The 20,937-nt window shown below is 43.0% G+C and overlaps 1 protein-coding gene across 1 annotated transcript; it reads left to right on the plus strand.

Annotated features, from left to right (window-relative positions):
* Positions 1–853: 853 nt before the first annotated feature.
* TLR5 (toll like receptor 5) lies at positions 854–18,430 on the plus strand. The gene is given in 8 exon segments (XM_066568478.1): positions 854–921; positions 14,557–14,756; positions 15,972–16,577; positions 16,618–17,071; positions 17,073–17,262; positions 17,265–17,879; positions 17,882–18,300; positions 18,302–18,430. Coding segments are annotated over 7 exon segments (2,595 nt in total). The 5' UTR covers positions 854–921; positions 14,557–14,574.
* Positions 18,431–20,937: the final 2,507 nt, after the last annotated feature.

Raw genomic sequence — 20,937 nt, forward strand, 5'->3', positions numbered from 1 at the left:
AGTACTTAAAGGGTGCCCACAAGAGGGCAGGAGAAGGATTTTTTACAAAGGATGTAGTTGATAGGACAAAGGTGAATGACTTTAAACTGACAGAATTTAGATTAGATTTGGATTAGATGTTGGGAAGAAATTCTTCACTGTGAAGGTGGTGAGACATTGCAACAGGTTTCCCAGAGAAGTTGTGGATACCTCTTCAAGGCCAGGCTAGATGGGGCTTTGAGCATCTTGGTCTTATGGAAGGTGTCCATGCCCATGGCAGGGGTGTTGAAACTAGATGATCTTTATGGTCCCTTCCAACCCAAACTATTCCATGATTCCATGGGAGAGAGTCAGGCCCGGAAAACCAGGCTGAGGGTGATAGTGGGGCCCTGGAAAATGTTAAAGATAGACTCTGAAAATGTTAGGCTTTGTGTTTTGCCAGATCATGTGAAATCACACCTGCATAAGCAGTATGATAAATGATATAATTGTTAGATGTGATGATTGTTTAGTAATTAAATATAATTATTGTATAATCATAAGAAGAATAATGAGAAACTATGTTAGAAATTTAAGGGGGGCCACGTGGAGCCATGCTTGGCTGAAATCTATGTATACAATAGAACAATATAAGTTTAATAATTAACATGAAAGTTATATAACGATAGAATATAAAAACATGTTCATCCCGAACCCGTATCGGAGTCAGATTTGGGTTCATACCCCTGACACCCAGATCTCTTCAATAAAAGCACCTACATATAATCATTCTTGTGATTATGTGTTTCTTAATGCTAACATTCTGGCAACCCCAGATGGGACCCTGTGGTTGCTACTGGGCAAGTTCGCGACTCGATCATGCTCCAGCCGGCACCAAGGGATTCTCAGGGAGCCCATCGGCTGCGACCTGCCTCTGCCGCTCACAACGTCCCCAGGAGAGAGGTAAGGTGCTTTTACTTTGGTTTGGTTGCCTGCCAATAAGATGTAGCGAAAGCTACACTTGGTTGGGCAAAAGGAATTCCTGCAGGTATTGCCTAGGCGCCGTTCCGTAAGACAATTGTGAAAAGCATTGCAGATTCAGCATTTGTGGTGTATTTGGATGGAGAAGCTCAAAGGGATTTTGGGCAGCAATGCCTCCATTCTGCAAACTTCTCCTTTGGGGTGCTTATTAGCACATTGGAAACAGGGTAATTTTGGGGAAGAATTATGTAAGGCTAAGTTGATTGATTATTGTAATACACGGTGGCCAGAATATGTCTTGGAGAATGGCAAAAAATGGCCAAAGTACAGGACTTTGCAATATAACACCATTTCGCAGTTAATGTCGTTTTGTAAGCAAGAAGGAAAATGGGATGAGGTTCTGTATGTTGATTTGTTTTTCTATTTACAGGGAAAGCCAGAATGGCAGGATGAATGTGGATTAATCGTGATTAGAGAATCTGCAAGTGATAAGTGTGGGGTTTGTGAGAAACCTTGTCTAGAACACTTGATGTTGAAAGAAAGTCTGAGTAGGGAAAATTATACAGATATTGATTTACAGGTAGCTCCAATAAGACCAAGAGAACCTAGCCCTATCCCACCTGCTTCACCTGTCCCTATCCCACCGTCTGCCCCTACCTCACCTAATCCTGAACCTGTCTCGTCTAGTACACCCTTCTCTCTTTATCCTCCTCTCCCACCATCACCTGATCCCTCTTCCTCGGAAGATGAGCAAAACCTAACTGTGATAGAAAGGAGGGGGAGGGATGCAAGTGAAAAAGATAGCAGTAGTAACGAATCAGTGACACCAGTATCTCACAGAACTTGAAGTCGGTCAAAGCTTGCCTCAGCCATGGGCAGACAAAAGCGAACTGTGATCGCTCCCTTGTGACAAGGTGTAGGAGTGGAAGGGCCAGTGTTTGTAAAAGTGCCTTTTTTCTCCTGCAGATTTAGTTATTTGGAAACAATCAGCCGGAACATATAGAGAAAATCCTGATAAGGTGGCACAAGTAGTAAAAATGGTTATAAAAACTCAGAATCCTGACTGGGATGACATACAAGTAATATTAGATACTTTGATGGATTCTACTGAGAAAGAGATGGTACTTAAGGCAGCCAAAGAAAGGGCAAGGGAGGATATCAGAAACAGGCTCGTAACAGGAACTCTAGATGAAAATTTTCCAATTGAGGATCCAAAATGGGACCCTAATTTATCTTGGGGTGAGAGGAGACTACAGAGATATCAGGAGTGGATCCAAATCTGAGTTTAGAATGCTGTGCCCAAAACTATGAATTGGTCTAAACTATATGAGGTTCGACAGGAAAAGAAAGAATCTCCCACTGCATTTTTGGAGAGGCTTAAGGAGGTAGCAAGGAAATATACAGATCTCCAAATAGACACAGAACAAGCAAAGGTTCAGCTCGCTCTCATATTCTTGGGCCAGTCACAGGACGATATCAGGAGAAAATTGCAAAAATTAGAAGGGGAGGAATTAAGGAATTAAGGAATCTTAATTAAGGAATTAAGGAATCTTGCCAATATTTGGTAACAAATAGGACCTTTAGTAGCACTTGACCTTCTGTGGTGTCTGGGTCTATTTTGAAGTACAACTGGAAGTTCCACTTTAGGTGATTAAGCCAAGTAGCAGGAGTTTTGTCCTTCTCTTGTGCACCCTCGAATGCCAATTTGGTATTAGTTCTTTTGAGAACTGACTCTTTGATCCCCCGAACTATCAAATACTTATATTCTATCATGGCCTTCCTCCCTTCCTCCTGATTTGGGTTCCAATTTGGATCTGTTAGTGGCAATTTCTGTTCACCTGATGGCACTTGGTGTCCTGGACGGTTATCTTTTTCCCAAATTCTTATGCCAGCAGCTCTAATCATCCAGACCTCTTCTGGGGAAAATAATATATTTGAAATGGAATTCATCTCCCCCCAAGTGTAGATATTTGGACCTTGTCTTGGTTTAGAGCAAATTTGGGAGAGAATCTCTAAAGGGGCTCCGGTAGGAAAGCAAATTCATTCAGCCCCTCCCCCAACTGGTCTGGGAGAAAATATCTCCTTGGAGAAAAGTGGAAAAAATTGTTTATTAAACAATAAAACTTAAACAATATTAAACAATAAAAGTCTTTGCTGCTCTAAAAGAGATGACAAATTGAGAAAAACCCGTCTTCGGGTTGCAGCTCAGCTCACTCAGTCTCTTATCAGTCTCTCTGGTGCTAGAAATGTGGCAGGTCAGGCTTGGCTCGGTGAGCCAAGCTGCTGGTGCTCTGCTGGGTGTTCAGTCCAGAGCAGGTTTTAAGAGGTTTAAAGAAAAGGGAAAAAAACTACAGTCTAGGGAACTTCTTTGCTCTAGCTAGCTAAACTAACTAAAAACAAAAAAAGCTCTGTCCCATGGTCTGTCCATCCGCAGACAACACAGTCCAGGAGCAGGAATGTGGAGGAGTGAGTGCAGTGTCTGAAAAAAACTGTGCACTTCTCTCCCTCTTTCACTCTCTGCAACAAGTCTTAAAGGTGCAAAACTTGTTATTCAGCATAAACAAAACGAGACGATTGGAGATAAAAGCATCATATAGTTAACCCAGGACAGACCTAAGAATAGATCCACTTGGTTGGCCATGCCCATTGGGTCCTCAACTAAATGCCCTAACTCCTTCTTGAATCCTCTCACCACAGAAGTGGTTAGAGGAGCGTTCACAAAGCCAATACCTCCCACTACGCCTCCCATAGGAACTTCTCTGAGAGGAAAAAGTCTCTCCACCTTGGCGGTTTTGGATTGGGTACTGCAGTATGGTCCATCCTCAGACACAAAATTACTCATTTGAGGGATATTAGCATTAACCTGGACATTCTGTAGGTCAACAGCTGTATCTGGTGATAAGAGTTTACCAGGTAAGGAGGCATTTTTGTCCCAACTAGGAGGAGGTAAAAGGAGAGCAATAGGAGGGGGCAAAAAACCTGAGTGCATGTTAAGTGGAGCTGGAGAAGGGGTGGAGAGTGCAACAGGTGGAGTAGGCACTCATGGTGGTGTAGAAGCAACTGGAGGAGCTGAAAGGCGTGGTGAGGGAATGGCCACCAGGGGAGATACCGGGTCTATCACAGAGGAAGTCAAAGAGGTAGAAGAAGGAATTAGAGGAGGCGGTAATGGGATGGCAGCCAGGGGAAAAGCCGGATCTGCCATTTGAGGTGCCCAAGGAAGAGGATGATAAGGTGGAGGGACATCAGGAGGCAAATAGTCCAGGGGGTCCCTTTTACTAATCTCTCTAACTCTAGCATCGCCTCCTTCGTTCCCCTCTTTCTTCCTCTGCACCTTACAAATTCGCACATTTTCATCCCCAATAGCATTCTTTAACCAACAAGCTACATACAATACTTGCTCAGGATCGGTATCCTCTTGAGCTATCAGATAGTGACTCAGTTGTTGACACATCCCCTTGTCTTTCGTCCCACACCACGGCCATACTCCTTGCGCATCTAACTGTGGCCAGACTTCTACACAGTAATGAATCATCTTAACCTTATCTAATCCCTCCATGGCCTCTACAGAATCCCATCTCTCTAGCAGTTCACCTAAGGGACTATGGAGGGGTATATTCCTCAGTCTCTAGCCTCACTTAGGATTACATCCTCCCATTTTTCTGGGTCTCAACAGAAAAAAAAATCACAAAGGTGCCTCTACTCAAAAAGAAAGGCACCAACAGGTAACTCAAGAAAAATCCTATTTGAGGAGTCCCAGCCTCCTCCACCGAACCTCAGATTTGTCTGACCCCTTTCTTCAGGACTTTATAAGAAAAGAACTGCCTGATTTCTAGTTTGCCTAACTTCCCTAATGCTAGGACTTATGTATCAGGACTTTAAAAACTAGAGATCCCAGCCTCCTCTGCTGAGACTTGTGCCTGATCTCCTTTGTCAGGACTTAATTTGCCTGCAGGACTTGTGGGCTTGCTCCGAATCCTTCTCAGGACTTGCAATTTGCCTGACTTCCCCCTGTCAGGACTTTTGGGTTGCATGCCACTCACACACTATTTCCTCCGCACGCCCGGAGGGGGTCCTCTCTACCCCTTAGGAGGCGCCTCAACCACCAATCGACTTGCTTCCTGCTGTTTCTGGCCGGCCCCCTCACGGGGGTCCAAAACCGTGGTACTAGGGGGTCGCCACTCCTGCCAAGGGTCTGAGCTGCCAGCCCTCGTCTCACTCACACTCCACTCACTCGCGCCTACCCTCGCCACCAGATCCTCTCACCAGTCCAGCGCTCCTCCACATCACTGGTCCCAAGCCAATCTTCTTTGCTCCTGATAGCCAGCTGTCCTGGAGGTCCAGTGTGGGCGGCTGTCCCAGTCCTGGTGTCCTCTTCAGGCGTGGATATCCCAGACGAGCTCCCAGCCGAAATAAATAGGGCAGGACATCTTTCTCCTTTTTAATGCCTTTATTAAAAAATCAGCTCAAGTGGGAAGAACCAACGGGTCACACTCGCCGCTGCTGCTTCCAGGAGTGGCACGGAGGAGGAGGAAAAGTGCAGCTTTGTCCGCTGGTCTGCAGGCAGAGCTGGGGCTTCCATCCTCAAGAGAGTATCAGGAGATTCCCGCTTTTTCAGTTTGACATTCGAGGTCCTCTGTCCAGCCAACATCTTTTAGGTCATGGTGAGGGGTAAAAAGGGTATTAGCGGACACTGGATTCTGTTCCTCACGTCCAGACATCACTTCAATCCGTCAATTCCGTGTTGGTTCATTGTTTTTAGGGGTTTTTGCTAGGTTTGGTGAGGGATTTCTTCATCTGCCTGCCCACCTCAATGTCATTTACATGCCAACCCCGATGTCCCCTCCTCTTCACCATCTGGGTGCCATCCTCCAGGAAGCAGCAGGGTGCCACTGACAAAAGGGGGATTCCCCAACCATCAACAACAGGTAGTTAACGAAAATGACAGGTGATTTCAACAACAAACCAGTTAGAGCTCCACCCTGGCAGCAACTAGCCCAACCTGTGAACTCTGCAACCTTTTAAAAAAATGGGCAACTTTTCTACTCATAACAACTTCCTTGTTTTATTGGGGCCCTAGAATTCTGTATCCAGCAGCTGATCTTGGAAAGCCAGGGAGGGTTTCCATTCTGCTGGGGAATTTACCTTCCAGTGTTTCTTCCCTGATGATTCTACCTTTTTTTTTTTTTTCCATATCCACATAATCACCACTCACCACTTCCCTCTAGTCCTAACCCCTCCGCCCCCCCCCCCCCCCCCCCCCCCGCCCCTGCTCCCTGGCCCTGGCTCTGCTGTTTGCTTACTCTCACCTTGCGTGAGTGAGCAGCTGAGCAGCTCAGCCACATCCACATCACTTCTTCCTGCTCCCCCTGGGGTGGTGCTTCTCCCGCCGGACCTGCGCTGCAGCCATGCCCGGCAGGTGGAGGATGCTCTCCTGCTCCAGGCGCCCAGTGTGTATGTGGGAATAACGCGGGGAATGGGGAACAAGGTGGGGAACAGGGAAGCTCATCCCAGCTGCGTTTCCGTGCAAGGCTGTTCCACCCTGGAGCGCTGGTGGTGGCATTGGGACACGGGATCGGACTGTGGGAGAGACCGACAGCCCTACACGGGTCCATCACAGCCCACGGCACTCCAAGGGTCAGTCTTCACCCTCTCTTCCCACCTTCAACCGCCCCTCTTTCCACTGTCCCTTTAAGCCGCCAAGAAATAAGGTTTTCCAGCCCTAGGAGAATGTTTTGGCAGCAGGGTTTCACTTCGAATTTTTCAGAATTTTTCAGTAACTTAGCACTCATTCATTTTCTTGGCCCGAGGCAGACGAGGATTACTACACTCTTTTTTTTTTTATGGGGGAAAAATAGATCTGCAGGATACAAAGTCCCTAAGAGGCACAAACGTGTTGGAGGTGGGACTTGATAAGACAAAACTGCATCTGCACCTGGCCTTTGAAGAGTCCAGCTTGTGGGATTTCAGCAGTTCCACCCTGGAGTTCAGTACTTGAGATCTTGAGCACAAAGTGCTTTGCAGACACCTTGCAGTGCCCCAGTCTGGCAGGGCTGACTGGCCATCATCTAACCTAGCTAACACATGGCATAGGTGTTGTCAGTAGGCAGGCTTCTAGCTCTAACCTAGCATAAAGCACAACAGCATTGTAAAATGGAGCAGTGAGCTGCTGCTGTATTTCTTTAATTCCATGACTGGGAGCATTCACACGGGTCATGGGAGAGTTCAGTCCATCAAATCTCTGCCCAAGGGTGAATGAGATGTGTCTTCCTCTTAACTGGCAATGGCTAATTTTGGCTGTCTCTAGCTTCCTTGTGAAGCTGTGTCATTATGCAAGAACTTTCAGAAGCTGAGTAAGGTGGTAAAAGACAGGAACTAGAGGACAGGGGTAGAAGGACCTCCACAGTGTTCTCTAAGGATGGTTTCTGGGTTGAACACATGCATAATGAGAACACGGAAGCAGCCCAGAACAGATCTTCTCCCTTCCCTCCCTTGGCCCCATACAAAGTATCCCCCAACCCCTCATTAGGCTGAAACATGATTTAGAGAATCTTGAACATTATTCACTCAGTTGAAAGAGCTATAACGGAAAGGAGAGTGCCTCCTATCCAAAATAACCAATGCTTCCAGGGTTAGTGGGTATGAGTGCAAGAAAAAGGTTTGGTATTGCACTGTGAAGAAAACAGAGCTGACCGTAGCTGTTTTACTTGACAGAATAATGTGCTAAATAAAGGCATAGCTGGCTTTCTCTCTGGAAAGAGCTGGGTAGGAAGACAATTTAAAAATACAACCTGCATGGGGATTTCTCTTTTGGCAGTCCCTTGGTGTCTGACTGCAGGTCTTTATGGATTCAGAAATCAGGTGCATGTTCTTCTAGATGCACTGCATGGAGTGTGTCACTCAGTTGCCAGCTTCCACTCTATACATCTTTCATCAGCTCAGCCTGTGTGACAGCTGTTCTTCCTTGGCTGGGTTGGGACTGTCTAGTGTAAGGATAATCAGTGGATAAACAGTTGATCTAGGATGTATATGCAGGTGAGCCCTAGGATGCTCCTGCCATGCTGGGAATTGATGGAACAGGTCCCTTGTTATCTTTTGATTGCTTTTTTAAAGTGCATGTACAAAAAAAACATACTTGAAAAAGCAAACATCTTTTATAATTTGTTCCATTTGGCTCCACATATTCAGGAATCCATTTCCATACTTTTTTAATAGTTCTCTAATAAATAATGTGCCCAGATTTGGTCCCAGAAGTGCAAGAGTGATAACCATGCCATTCCCCCTGTGGCTGATCACCATTACTCATCTTTGCTGACTTCAGGCTACCAAACCATTACTACTGTTTTATGCCTGACAACTGTTTCACAGGCATGACAGCACTGATGAGATTTATAAAAAGGTGAGACCTTTAAAAAGGACTGTACAGAGCTCTGTTTGTCTTTGACTCTCATTCCTAAGACTCCTTTCCTATTATCACTTTGATCTTTTCCAGGTGAGCTTAAATCCTGGCTGCTTCTAATTATCCTGCAAGCACAAAAAAAGAACATTGTGTCTCTGGGCTAAATCCAGTTTCTGAAAAACACAGTCCAAAGTTGCAGCAAGGAGTGAGGGGAAACTAACAGGAAGGAGACTTTTTTTCCCCCAGGGTGGCTTCTGGTGTAGAACAGGCAGTTCTCACATGACAGGTTTCAAAGAATAAGGAAAACATGGGGTCAAGATGTAAGAATCCCTCAGTGGTGACTGTGACTGCCCACAGGTGGTTTGTGCAGCCTAGAATGAGTGTCACTGCTGGCAAACAACAGTAGCAAAAAATTTGGAAAAACAAAAAAAACCCATCAAACAAAAAGCCCCCAAACCTTCAAATGAATCTTCATTGTCCTCACTAAAGCTGTATTTCCTTAGGAGCTGGAAGACTGGCTGTTGGTCCTCTTTGAGGCCCAGCTGAGGCTCTTTCTGCCTTCATGCTGTCCTGTGACACACAGGGCAGAGCTGGGCTGCCCAGGTCTGGCTCATGGACCAGTGCTCAGTGCTTGGGCCATACTGGGACAAACAACCCAGCTGGCTGCTGGGCAGGGACATGAGCAGGCTGATCCAGCTCACCAGGGACACACTCAAAACTGTGCTAGAGGCTAAAAACAGCTGATCTAGGGCCAGAAGCTGAGGTCTGGGGCTAGGAATCTCTCTCAGCATATTCAATTTACTCTTGTCCTCCACAGAGTAGCCCAAGCATGTTTTAGTCTCTGTTTTCAAATTTATTTTCCTGTCCTTTTGGGGACTGCTCTCCTGTAAAGAGCTGTTACACTGTAATTAGTGGAATCATATCTATCTTTGTGTGTTTCTATCTCATCATATAATCTGATGGGATATCAAAACAAACAAATAAATACAAACAGAAAGTAGATCATTACACCCAAACCAGTACTGGCTTTTATGGTCCTTCTGCTCTGTCAGGTCATTAAATGCCTTACTGCCTTATGCTTTTCTCCATCAATGATAGGAACTGTCACAGCGCACAATTACAATTACAATTGTAAGATGCTTCTTGATTTTAAGAGCAAATCTGTTATATTTGATTTAAGCATCCTGGCAACTTAAGGGAGAAATTGAGGGGATGGAATGGGACACATTCATCAATCAATCATCTGATGAATGAAATAGTTGAAATAGTTTCTATTTTAGATCTTAATTGATTAGAGGGGGACCATGAAAAAAGTGTGTTTACACTGCGCAACTTTTTATGAGCACAAAAGCATATATTGTGATGGCCTAAATCCCAGTCAAAAGCTTGGAGCTTTATTTTTGTCTCAGTCAGTAGATTTTATCTAAGCAGATAACATCAGCAATACAAATTTTCCCAATAGCAGTCAGCCTTTATCTGACCAGTCTAATAACAAAGGCTTCCTGTTTTGCAATATATCTTTCAAGATCTTTTTTTATGACTTAAAGAAATATTACAAACTCCTTGTCAGTAGGCTTTCTGTTAGATTAAAAGAAAAAGGATCCTCTTTGAAGGTCTTTGTGGGTTTTTTTTCTGAGAAATTTTACCAAGCACCAAATACTAATAGTCCTTCGTAGTCAGTAAATATCACCAGCCTCTGGGAAAGATAATTATAATTTTTGCCACAAGGGAGGAAAATATGAAAGATACTAGGGCATCAGACAATGATATTTTGTTCTGCACTTTCTCCAAGAAGTAGGAATGATTTTCATTTCCCTACAGAATTGTGATCTGGGAATATAAAGAGAAGGCTCCACAAGGAAAACTCCTTTGGGTAGCTGGAAGGTGCCCAAGATCTGAAGATGGAGACTGAGACATCTTTGTTGATTCAAGTGAATTTTCATGAGTTTAGACAGCAATTGCACAGCAATTTCTCCAGCACATTTTTGTTGGGGGTGTGGAAAGAGGAGCAAGAAGTGCTTTCTAAATTTCCATAAGAGAGTTGCTGTTCTGCCATGAATAACAAAAAGATACAGTCTGAGCCCTCCTTTTCAGCTTTACTCCAGGCCCTGCTTACTGACAGTGCCTCTGGGTGTCCTCAGGCCAACACAGGGATGCTGAGATAGACAGGCTCTGCTACAGTATCCACTCTCAGGTACTGCCAATTCCCATCCTCCTTTGCTATGGTTTGAAACCAGGTTAGCAAAATCAGGTTTTAAAACAGTAAGTACAATAGGGAAGATCAGTTCCAGATGATGCAAAGCCTTCCCACTTTTCCCCTTCCCTTTACTACTTACCCTTTCCAACATCAGTGCAGTAGAAGGAAACAAAATCTCACATGCTGGGCTCTGGTTCTCTGAACTTCAGTGCTCCAGTTTTCAATAATGAAAATTTTCAATAATTGTCAGGACAAGAGGATATAGACTCAAGCTCCACCAAGGAGGTACAGGTTGGACATTCAGGAAGAATTTTTTCACTGAAAGGGTGTTTAAACATTGGAAGAGGCAGCCCAGAAAGGTGGTGGAGTCACCATCCCTGGAAGTGTTCAAGAAACAACTGGACCTGGCAATTATTGCTATGGTTTAGTTGACATGGTAGTGTTTGGTCAAAGGTTGGACTCAGTGATCTTGGTGGTCATTTCCAACCTCAAAGATTCTGTGACTCTATGATTCTGTGAATTAAGCATTTACACATCCCTTCATTTCTATGTCCCTGCACAGAACGGAAATTGAATGGGGTGATCCTCATTTTGTGGGAAGAATATTCTTCCCAAAAGGTTTTACATGCTTATGTACAGTGATGAAGGGTTGCATAAACTGCTACATAATGGGATTCTGATAAATTACAAATCTTTGCTGTCTTCATGAGAGCAGTAAAAGGCATTTCTTAGTGCTAGTGTCCCTCTGCTGCTCATGGATTCAGGGGAAAAGGTAATAACTTAGGCAGAAAGGGAGCAAAGAGTTTACAAGTGAAATCTTGCTTGACACTAAACCAGAGCAAAGTTGGAGTGTAACAACTGAAAGATTGTTAGATGGTTTTTTAGCTCACAAAAATGTCGAAAAGCAGGTCAACATAAAAGAAAAGATCTCTAAAAATATTTCCCCATTTTCTTGTACTCTCATAATAAAAATAAAACTACATTTTTAAATTTAAAACCAAAATTTTCAAATTCTTGCACTCTAAATATTCTGAGCTTTTTCTAGCTGTCTAATGTACATATATCCATTAAATATTGACTTTTAAAGTCAATATTTTCTCTTTGTCACTCCTTTTGATGGTGCTGTGATTTTGCCCAAACTTTAAAAGCATCCATCTAATCTGGGATGAAAATGTAAATGTCTGAAGATAAATGTAATTTAAAACTATTTGTGCTAAACACCTGATATCAAGGTGTCTAGAAGTAATATAATAGTTATCAAATATTAAAAAGGTAACTTGGTGATTTGTTTTCATATTTCAAGCAAAGAGAAAAGTAAAAAAGTAAACAAAATCTTGAATGACCTGCTGTATGTTTATCTGTGTCTTTTTAATAACCTACAATATTTTGTAGTCACAACAAACATTATATTGTTTACTGCTTATGAAGTCCCCTTAAAAAGTGCATGCTAGTTCAAAAAGGTTAGTAGGTACAGCTATTTTTTAATGCTTGGAATTATTCCCCATAGAAGAAGTTAAAATTTCTTCATGATTATTTTAAAGTGCAGTAGACAGACAACCCCTTTAGGGCTAGTTAATTGTTCTGTTCTTTACTATGCTCAATAAAAGAAAATTTTGTTGCTCACTGCCTGCAATTTGATTTCCTTAGCAGCACATCCTAAGTTCCTTAGTGAGGCAAAACATTAATGAAGTTTGAATGCCAGGACTTCAGACATCAACTCTAATTGTACATCCCTAATCTCTTTTACTTTCAAGGATCAGAGCTTGTTTCAAGCACATGAGATTGTCTTAAAAATTACAAGATCACTATTTTAAGTTGTGAGCTATGTGGGTTTCCCACTTAGTGTTTGAGCCTCTAGGGTGAAAATTCACAGCCTCATTCCAGCAGTCAAAGCTGCTACAAGTGAAGGTTTTAATATAATCAGGTGACTTGGAGAACATCACCAAAAATGTTTGATACAGTGGGGTCATGTCAGTTATAGGACTGGATTGTAGTATCCTTGTGCTTTCTATGGAGCAGATAGTCTCTAAAAATTGGCTGGATCTTTCCTTTCGTTTTTGCAGTGGGAATGTCATAGTGGCTTCGACTGACATACTTTCAGATTTCCCAGGAATCCCATTGTATGGCAGCAATAAGCATAATTTTAATTTAATTTAATAGTGCAGTGTTCTGGATGGAGTTTTGTCCTTGTCCTTTAAAGAGGGAGGCGTGCTCAAATCAGAACAATAATCACTCAATGTCCCACTGTTTTTCTCTCTGAAGTAGATCTACTTTGCAGACATTAGATGGGGGTTTGGTTCTACAAGACTTCATACTTACCAATCCTTAAGGAAATTGTACTGGAGGACACAAAAAATCACCCATTAAGTCGTCATTTCATTAAATACTTGGCTAAAAGCAGAAGCAGATGATTGCGATCTTAGAAGGTTAGGAGTTTTTTTGAAACTACACTACACAAACAACCATTTTAAGGCTAATAATTTGCTCCGTTCTTTACCATGCTCAATAAAAAAGACCTTCCTTGCTCTGAAGAGGTTTTTGTCTCAGATTAAAAGGGCAACAGGCAGACAGAGGGCATAAAGCAAGAAAAATAGAGAGTGGGAATAAATGGATTCATCATTAAGCCGCATAAATTGTGCTATGCACCTTTTCATATAATTTGGGAATTTACAGTTTGGGAAATGTAATTTTTCATAAAACATGAAATCTTGCAGCACAGTTTCAGGCTACTGCTTTTGTTTTGTTTTGTTCCATTACTGTTAGTCTTGTTCCTGCCTATACTTTTTAAACTATTTTACAGCCACTATTTTCCAGAACAACTTCACATTGTCAGGTTAATCTGAGGCTTGAGGAGCCCCAAAAGAGGTTCCCCTTCTTAAGAACTCATGGCTTTTAGGTACCTCTGTGTGATAACAATCTGCATTCCAAACGGGTGACAAGGAGAGCACTCAGGGAAAGAGCAGCATTTGCCTGCTCTGTTGAGATGACTGGGTGGCTGCACTTTTACTTGGACAATCCAAACTGTTTTAGCCTTTTTGGAAAAACTAATTAAGGAGTTAAGCTAATACACCAGCATTACGAGTTCCACGGTGCAGATTAAATAGCCAGGCCAAGATTTTTACCTGGTGAGGTTTTAAAGAGCTGTCCTGGTTTAGGGCAAATTTGGGAAAAAAGCTCCAAAAGGGGCCCCCAGAAACCCAACCCACATGGCCCCTCCCCCCAACTGGCTCGGGAAGAATTTCCTCAGAGAGAAGTGAAAGAAACTGTTTATTTAACAGGAAGGCACTCCTCAGCACAAGAAATAACAATACCGGATGACAAAACTCATTCACTGCTCTGAAGAGATGACAAATTCAGAAAGTGTCTCCTGTGGGTGCTCGCTCTGTTATCAATCCCTCCGGCACTGGCAAAGGCTGCTGCCCAGAGTAGGCCCCCGCATGTCACAAAGTGCAAGCTCTCAGTGCTCCCCAGGTCCCACTCCGGAGCAGGCTCAAGTGGTTCCAAGAAAAAGGGAAAGAAAAACAGTCCAGGGAAAACTCAGACCGCCTCAGCTAGCTGAACTAACTAAAAAGCAAAAGGAGCGTGGTGTTCTGCCCTATCTCTGCCCAGACAACAACAGTGGAGTTCTGTGTTCCAGCAGACTGTGGGTGAGAGCGCAGCTGATAACGAAACTCCATGCTTCTTCTTCTCCCTGCCTTCACTGTCATAGCCAGTCTTGAAGGCACAGAATATAACATCCAGCATAAACAGAACACCTGATTGGGGATACAAGCATCATAATGTCACCCTAGGACAGGAGCATAAAGGAGAGTTACTTTTTAGGTTTTAGGAGGTCCTCACATTTTTTTGGGATGCATGTTCTGACCAGACTATCAGGTGATGCTTGTTAGATTTCAGAGATAAATCCCAAATCACAAGTCATTTTTAGGGTGACATTAGTCCTCTATTCTACAGCTGTTAAAAATGTGCTCTGAAACTCACTGCAAAGACAGCCAACTGCTGAACTAATTCTTGCTGTTGTCAGTTTTTTTCATGTAGGTTCATGATGTTGTGCCATCAGCTCCTCCTCTTCTTTGGGCTGTCACTAGCTAGTGGTATGTGTGCATCTAGAAGGTGCTACTCAGAAGCCCAAGTCTCCATATGCTTTTTCTGCGGCCTCACAGATGTTCCACCTGTTCCACCTGTGCCAAAGGATACAGTGAAGCTTTTCCTGACATACAATTTGTGGTGGTTTGACAGGAAATGTGTTTTTTGGCATGCTGTGTTTTTGGCCAATGGATATTCAGACTTTAATATTGGCATTTAACCTGGCCATTAGGACATGGATCTGCCTCTGAGAACACCGGGTTAAAAGCAGAGCTCTCCCCTGGGAGGGTCCTCTTGGGTTTCCAGCAGGAAAGAGTTCGGGTCTCTCCCCCGGCCCAGCTGCTGGCTGGGCAGGGGGAGGGAAAAAGCCATGTGGCCGGGAGAGGCCGCTGCCTGAGACTGTAACCTTGAAACTGGATAAACATGGGCCTGTGCCGGCAGCACGGCTGGGACGGAGAAGAGGGGGGGTTCAGCCGGCTGCTTGTAGGATCTTTTAACCCCTTTTTGGAGAATGAGAACTTTACAGATCATTGACCTTTCCTAGAAGATAGAGTGGAAGATGAGGAAGGAATGTGCAAGTGTGAGAGAGGTCTGGGCAAGTGAGAAATAGTGGAAGAATAGAGAAGAATCCTAGTGGGAAGAGATGATGGAGTGGCTTTTGCTGGACTCTTTTTGTACAGCCATGGACAGAACCATGTTCCTTGTGATACAGAGACTGCATGTAGGGGGAGGCAATGGCCACAGAACCAAGAGGGTTCAGTGTTGGTACTCTTCAGCCCCAGGGGGTGAAAAAATATGGGGGGGACCGGTGTCCCAAAGGAGAGAATTGTGGGGACAGGTGTCCCAAAGGAGAGACTGTGCCTTTTTTGGATCGGGACAGAGCATCCTTAAAAAAGACAACTCTAGAAGCAGCTCTGGTCCGTGTTCAGTGGTGAGAGCACTGGACATGAAAGAGGTCACGACGGCAGATGTACTCCGGGCGGTGCCACGAGTGACATGGAAACACACGAGGCTTCAGCTGTGTTTCCAGGGGAAGCCCATGGTACAAGAAGGACTTGTCTCCTCTTGATGAACTGAGGATTGATTGTCTGAAGGGTGGTTCTGGACTAAGAGTTGGTGATTTGAGGAATAGATGTATTGTGTTGGAATTTGGTGGGGGGAGGAGGAAATGTATTTGTAAGGTTTTCATTTTCCCTGTGTGTGTGTTCCTTTTTATCTGTAGTTGTAGTGTAGTTAATAAAGTTTTGTTTTCTTTCTTCCCTAAGTAGGAGCCTGCTTTGCTTATTCCTGGTCACATTTCACAGCAGCTACCAGGGAGAAGGTATCTTCATGGGGGCACTGGCACTGTGCCAGTGTCAAACCATGACACAACTATATCAGAAAAGTGATTTTGTTCCCACTGCTGGAGCACTTGTGGCTGTTGGAAATTGGAACCCAGTTGGTCCATCCTGTTACCATAGGAAAAAAAGCATTCAGGAACCTGCCAAACCTTTGTATCTTAGACTTGGGAGACAAGATTCTTCAACTGCATCTTGATGCTTTTATGGGCTTACCAAGACTGACTCTTGTCCATCTGTTTCACAATTCCCTTGGTGATTCCATCCTGGAAGAATGTTACTTTCAAGATTGGAGATCATTGGAAGAATTGGATCTTTCAATGAATGAAATCACAAAACTTCATCCCCACCCCTTATTTTATAATTCAACGGCCTTGAAAAGTGTGAACGTGAAATTCAACAAGATATCCAACTTTTGTCAAACCAATCTTACCAGCTTCCAAGGAAAACACTTTTTATTTTTTAACCTCAGTTTTAATCATTTGTACAAGACAGCAGATGTGGCCTGGGCCAAGTGCCCCAATCCTTTCAAAAATACCACATTTAGCTCACTAGACCTTACTGACAATGGCTGGAGCACAGAGAGAGTCCAGTATCTCTGTTTGAAGGGACTCAAATTAAAGTTCTTAAGTTCTTACCCATTGAAGGGACTCAAATTTAAGTTCTTTAAAATTTAGCAGTCCTATAATTGGTTCAGGATTTGCCTTTGATAATTTAAAAAATCCAGATGATTGTACTTTTGCAGGACTAGGAAGAAGTAAACTAAGGTTCTTTGATATTTAACAGGGTTGCATTTTCTCTCTCAATTCTTTAGTCTTTCAAAGTCTTGGCAATCTGGAATCACTGAACCTTTTCAAAAACAAGATAAATCAAATCCAAAGGTAAGCATTTTTTGGCTTGGGCAACCTAAAAATTCTCAATCTCTCAAGTAACCTTTGGGGTGAGTTGTACAATTATACTTTTGCAGGTCTATGTAGTGTAACGAATATTGATTTACAGCAAAATCATGTTGGGATGATGTGTGATGAATCATTCAGGCATTCAGTAAATCTGAAAATAATTTATCTCTGAGATAATGCCATTAAAAGACTCCCTTCCTTTCCACATCTGACCTCTGCCTTTTTAGGCCTTTTTAGGTGACGATAAGCTAATGTCTGTAGGTAACAGAGCAATAACTGCAACACACCTCAAATTAGAAAGAAATTGGTTGGCAAAACTAGGTGACCTGTATGTTCTTTTCCAAATTCCAGATCTGCAGTATATCTTTTTAAAACAGAACTGGTTCTCTTACTGTGTGAACAGTGCTAATTTATAGAAAGCAATCAGTTAGTATATATGGATCTTGGTGAAAATATGTTACAGCTGGTGTGGGAGAGAGATTTATGTTTGGATGTGTTTGGGGCATTGCCCAAACTTCAAGTTCTACATCTGAATAACAACTACCTCAGGGCACTTCCACAGGAGATTTTTAGAGGTCTACCATCTCTTAAAAGACTTTACCTGGCTTCCAACCTGTTGTCTCATCTTTCTCCTGGGCTTTTCCCACAAAGCCTAACAAACCTAAACTTATCTGGAAACCAGCTGTTTTCCCCTGAGCCTGAAGTCTTTATGACTTTGAGTATTCTGGATATAACACATAATAATTATGTCTGTGACTGTGCTTTAAAGGGCCTGCTAGTGTGGCTGAATGAAACAAATGTAACCCTGGCTGGCTCCCAGTCTGACAGGTACGGTGTGTACGCCCCCTGCCTTTGACGCCTGTCATATATGGTGTACGATGGCTGTGATAAAGATGAACTCCAGCAGACACTCAGATTCTCACTCTTCATCTTCTTCTCGGTCATTCTTCTCATGTTTCTGGTGGCAGTCATAATTTTTACTCACTGCTGGGGGATTTGTTTCATCTGATATAAAACCACCACAAAAAGACAGACAACCAACAACAAGCAGTAGATAAAAATGAATACAAATATGATGCATATCTGTGCTACAGCAAAAATGACTTTGAATGGGTCCAGAATTCTTTCCTAAAGCACCTGGACTCACAGTATTTTGATAACAACAGATTTACCTTGTGTTTTGAATAAAGAGATTTCATGCCTGGCAAAGAACATATCAAAAATATTAATGATGCCATTTGGAACAGCAGGAAAACAATTTGCATTGTGACCAGGCAGTTTCTCAAAGATGGGTGGTGTGTGGAAGCCTTTAATTTCACGCAGAGCAAGTACTTCTGTGATCTGAAGGATGTCCTCATTATGGTAGTGGTTGGGTCACTTTCTCAGTATCAGCTGAAGAAACACAAACCAATTTGAAACTTCCTACAAAGGAATCAGTATTTGCAGTGATTATCAAGATTATCAAGATGTGGACTGTTTTTTAGATAACCTTTCTTGACAAATTCTGAAAGAAATAAAAGTGCGATGGAAAACTGGTGGTATAGAGCTGCAGCCTGTAGCAACTGTCTCACATTGACTGTGTGAGTTCCTGGCAAATATCCCATTTCTAACTGTGCCATGGCAGGAATAAACAGAAGTTGGCTTCATCTTTCCTTGAAAAGACATGCAGAATGGTAACTGTTTCAATATAAATGTTTCAGAACACAGAGACAAAACAACAGGCAGATTTATGAAAATGCAAATGGACTCATGCATTTTCAGAAGAATTGAATGAACCACAGATGTTTCACATTTTGGATGCATCTTCAGGCACTTTGGCCCTGATTTTTGGAGTACTGCTTAATGGTCTGTTTCAGCTAGAGAAGGATGCTTGTGGTTGTTTCCTCAAAGAGAGTCCATGATACTGTCCAGGAGTGACCAAAAGTGCTCTCAGGCACTGCCAAGCCTGATCATTGTGGTTCCTGGACCACTTAATTCTGTGCTTGCTGCCTGGTAACTTTTCTTGCTCTGTTTCACATTGGTTTGCACCTTTATGCTTTATATTGATATAACATGGATTTAATTTGTTTATTATCTTCTCAATTAACCTCAGCTCAGCTGGAACATAAAAGCTTTGGACTCCGTTCATGCCCTTCCCCTCCACCAACTTCTCTGCTTGGTGATCAAACGACAGTCATTGGCCTACAACATTTGCTACTTGCTCAGCATTGGTGCTTTTTCACTTGACCTGCCTCCTGCCCTGCAGAGAGGAGCTGGTATTCCCTTTGGATCTGAGGCAAGCTTGAGCTTGGAAAGGAAACAAGAAGCTACCTTAGCAGTTGTGCAGGCTGTACCCTGGTGACAGGTCTTTTGTGTTCCGGTAGTGCGAAATACACCTGTACTTTGTAATTGTCCTGAGTAATTTGGGTTGTCCTCAGCACACCCTGTATACTGATCAATTCTAAGGAGTTTTCTTGCTTGTATTGAAATGTTTTTTCTAGAGACATTAGAAAACTCTCTCTGTTAGAGAGTTTTCTAATGTCTCTAGAAAACAGTATTAGAAAACTGTCTCTTTTCTAGAGACATTAGAAAATTAGCTCTCTCTTACTTCTCTAATTATTTTACCACTGTCTGCTCAGATATGTGTCTTCAAGGGGTTGTTTAGGGTCATTTTATTAAAAGTCTGACTCAGTGTTCACTGTCACAAAACTTGCACCTATTATTTTGATCTTGACATGCTCCTTGCATGTACTGTTTGCCTCTCTTTGTGCATTTATTCAACAAAAGCTTACCAAAATAATTTCAGTGTGGTCTCAGTGAGACTTCTTGCAGAAGTGAGGAATCAGGAATGGGAGGTTTTATAAGTTGTCTGCTTCGACCTTAGCTGCAAAAAATAACATCATCTTAACTGTTTTGATAGAGATGAAAGAGTGTAATCCACTTTGTGTGAAGGCAAGCATTGGAATATAATGTGCCTGTGGCTGATCTAATTTACTCTCAGCACAGTATACACGATTGCTATTGATAAAATTACTACAGCAAAATATGTCTTCGTTCTCAATAAATGTAGTCATTCAGGAAGGCAAAAAGGGCTAATCCTTGGGATATTTTCCAGGCGGCATGGACACGGGGCTGCAGATGTAAGAAGGGATTGATCGTGCTGCTGGAGCTCTGGGTGTCGCTGTTGGCTCAGGTAACAGCCCAGCTTTCCTGAGCGCCTCCTGTCTTCTGCCCTCGCAGCTGCTGGCAGGAGGGGAAAATCTTGCTGCAAGGAGAGGGCTGGGAAAGCACCAGCAGCCCTGGCTTCCCAGAGCCCGCCCTGAACCATCAGAAAAGCCACCATGGGCATTTCAGCTCTCTGCACATCTTACATTTCTCTAAGAATGTCTCTTTCTCCTTTTGCCCCGTCAGCCAGTACAGATATTTATAGGCATCCTTTAAATGCAGAGGCTATACCAGGGAGTATTTCACATAAAACCCACTGGCAAATAGCCAAAGCAGGAATGAATCTATACAATGAAGATCTGCAGGTCCAGGTGCTTAGTCTACGTGCATGGTGTAAGAGTTGGGGATTTAAAAGCACCCTTAAGAAGTTATATTTGAATGAGTATCACAAAATATTTTTGGTCAAATGTTAATTTAGAGCCCTCTTCACTTAGGACCTTGCTGTATATTTACAAAATACTCCTGTCTCTTCAGAGACTTAAAACTTTCTCCTACAAATCTGTGCATGCAGGAATGACAAGTAGATACAGGAGATGGCTTAAACATAGGCTTTTCCATTTAATCTGAAAACCTTCTGTCTATTTCATGCTGTTTTAGATGGATAATGAGATGATTGGCTCTCGCAATTAAGGGATAACTATTGTGTGAATATTAAGAAAACTTTTAGTGATGTATCGTTATGTTATTGTAGTTTAGATGTCCTCTGTTCTCCCCATAGTTCTCTTCCCCCCCCATATCGTTACCATCAGACAGCCAGGGTTGTCTAGGACAGGTAAAAGAAGGTGTGTACATGTGTCCCTTACCGGGGGCAGTTGGGAATGGAAAAGCTTCTTGCTAAGGGGGCATGGCATGATAACACCTGACCCTCCAACCAGGTTA

This window comes from Molothrus aeneus, chromosome 33, assembly GCF_037042795.1.
Source record: "Molothrus aeneus isolate 106 chromosome 33, BPBGC_Maene_1.0, whole genome shotgun sequence".
Taxonomy (NCBI): Eukaryota; Metazoa; Chordata; class Aves; order Passeriformes; family Icteridae; genus Molothrus; species Molothrus aeneus.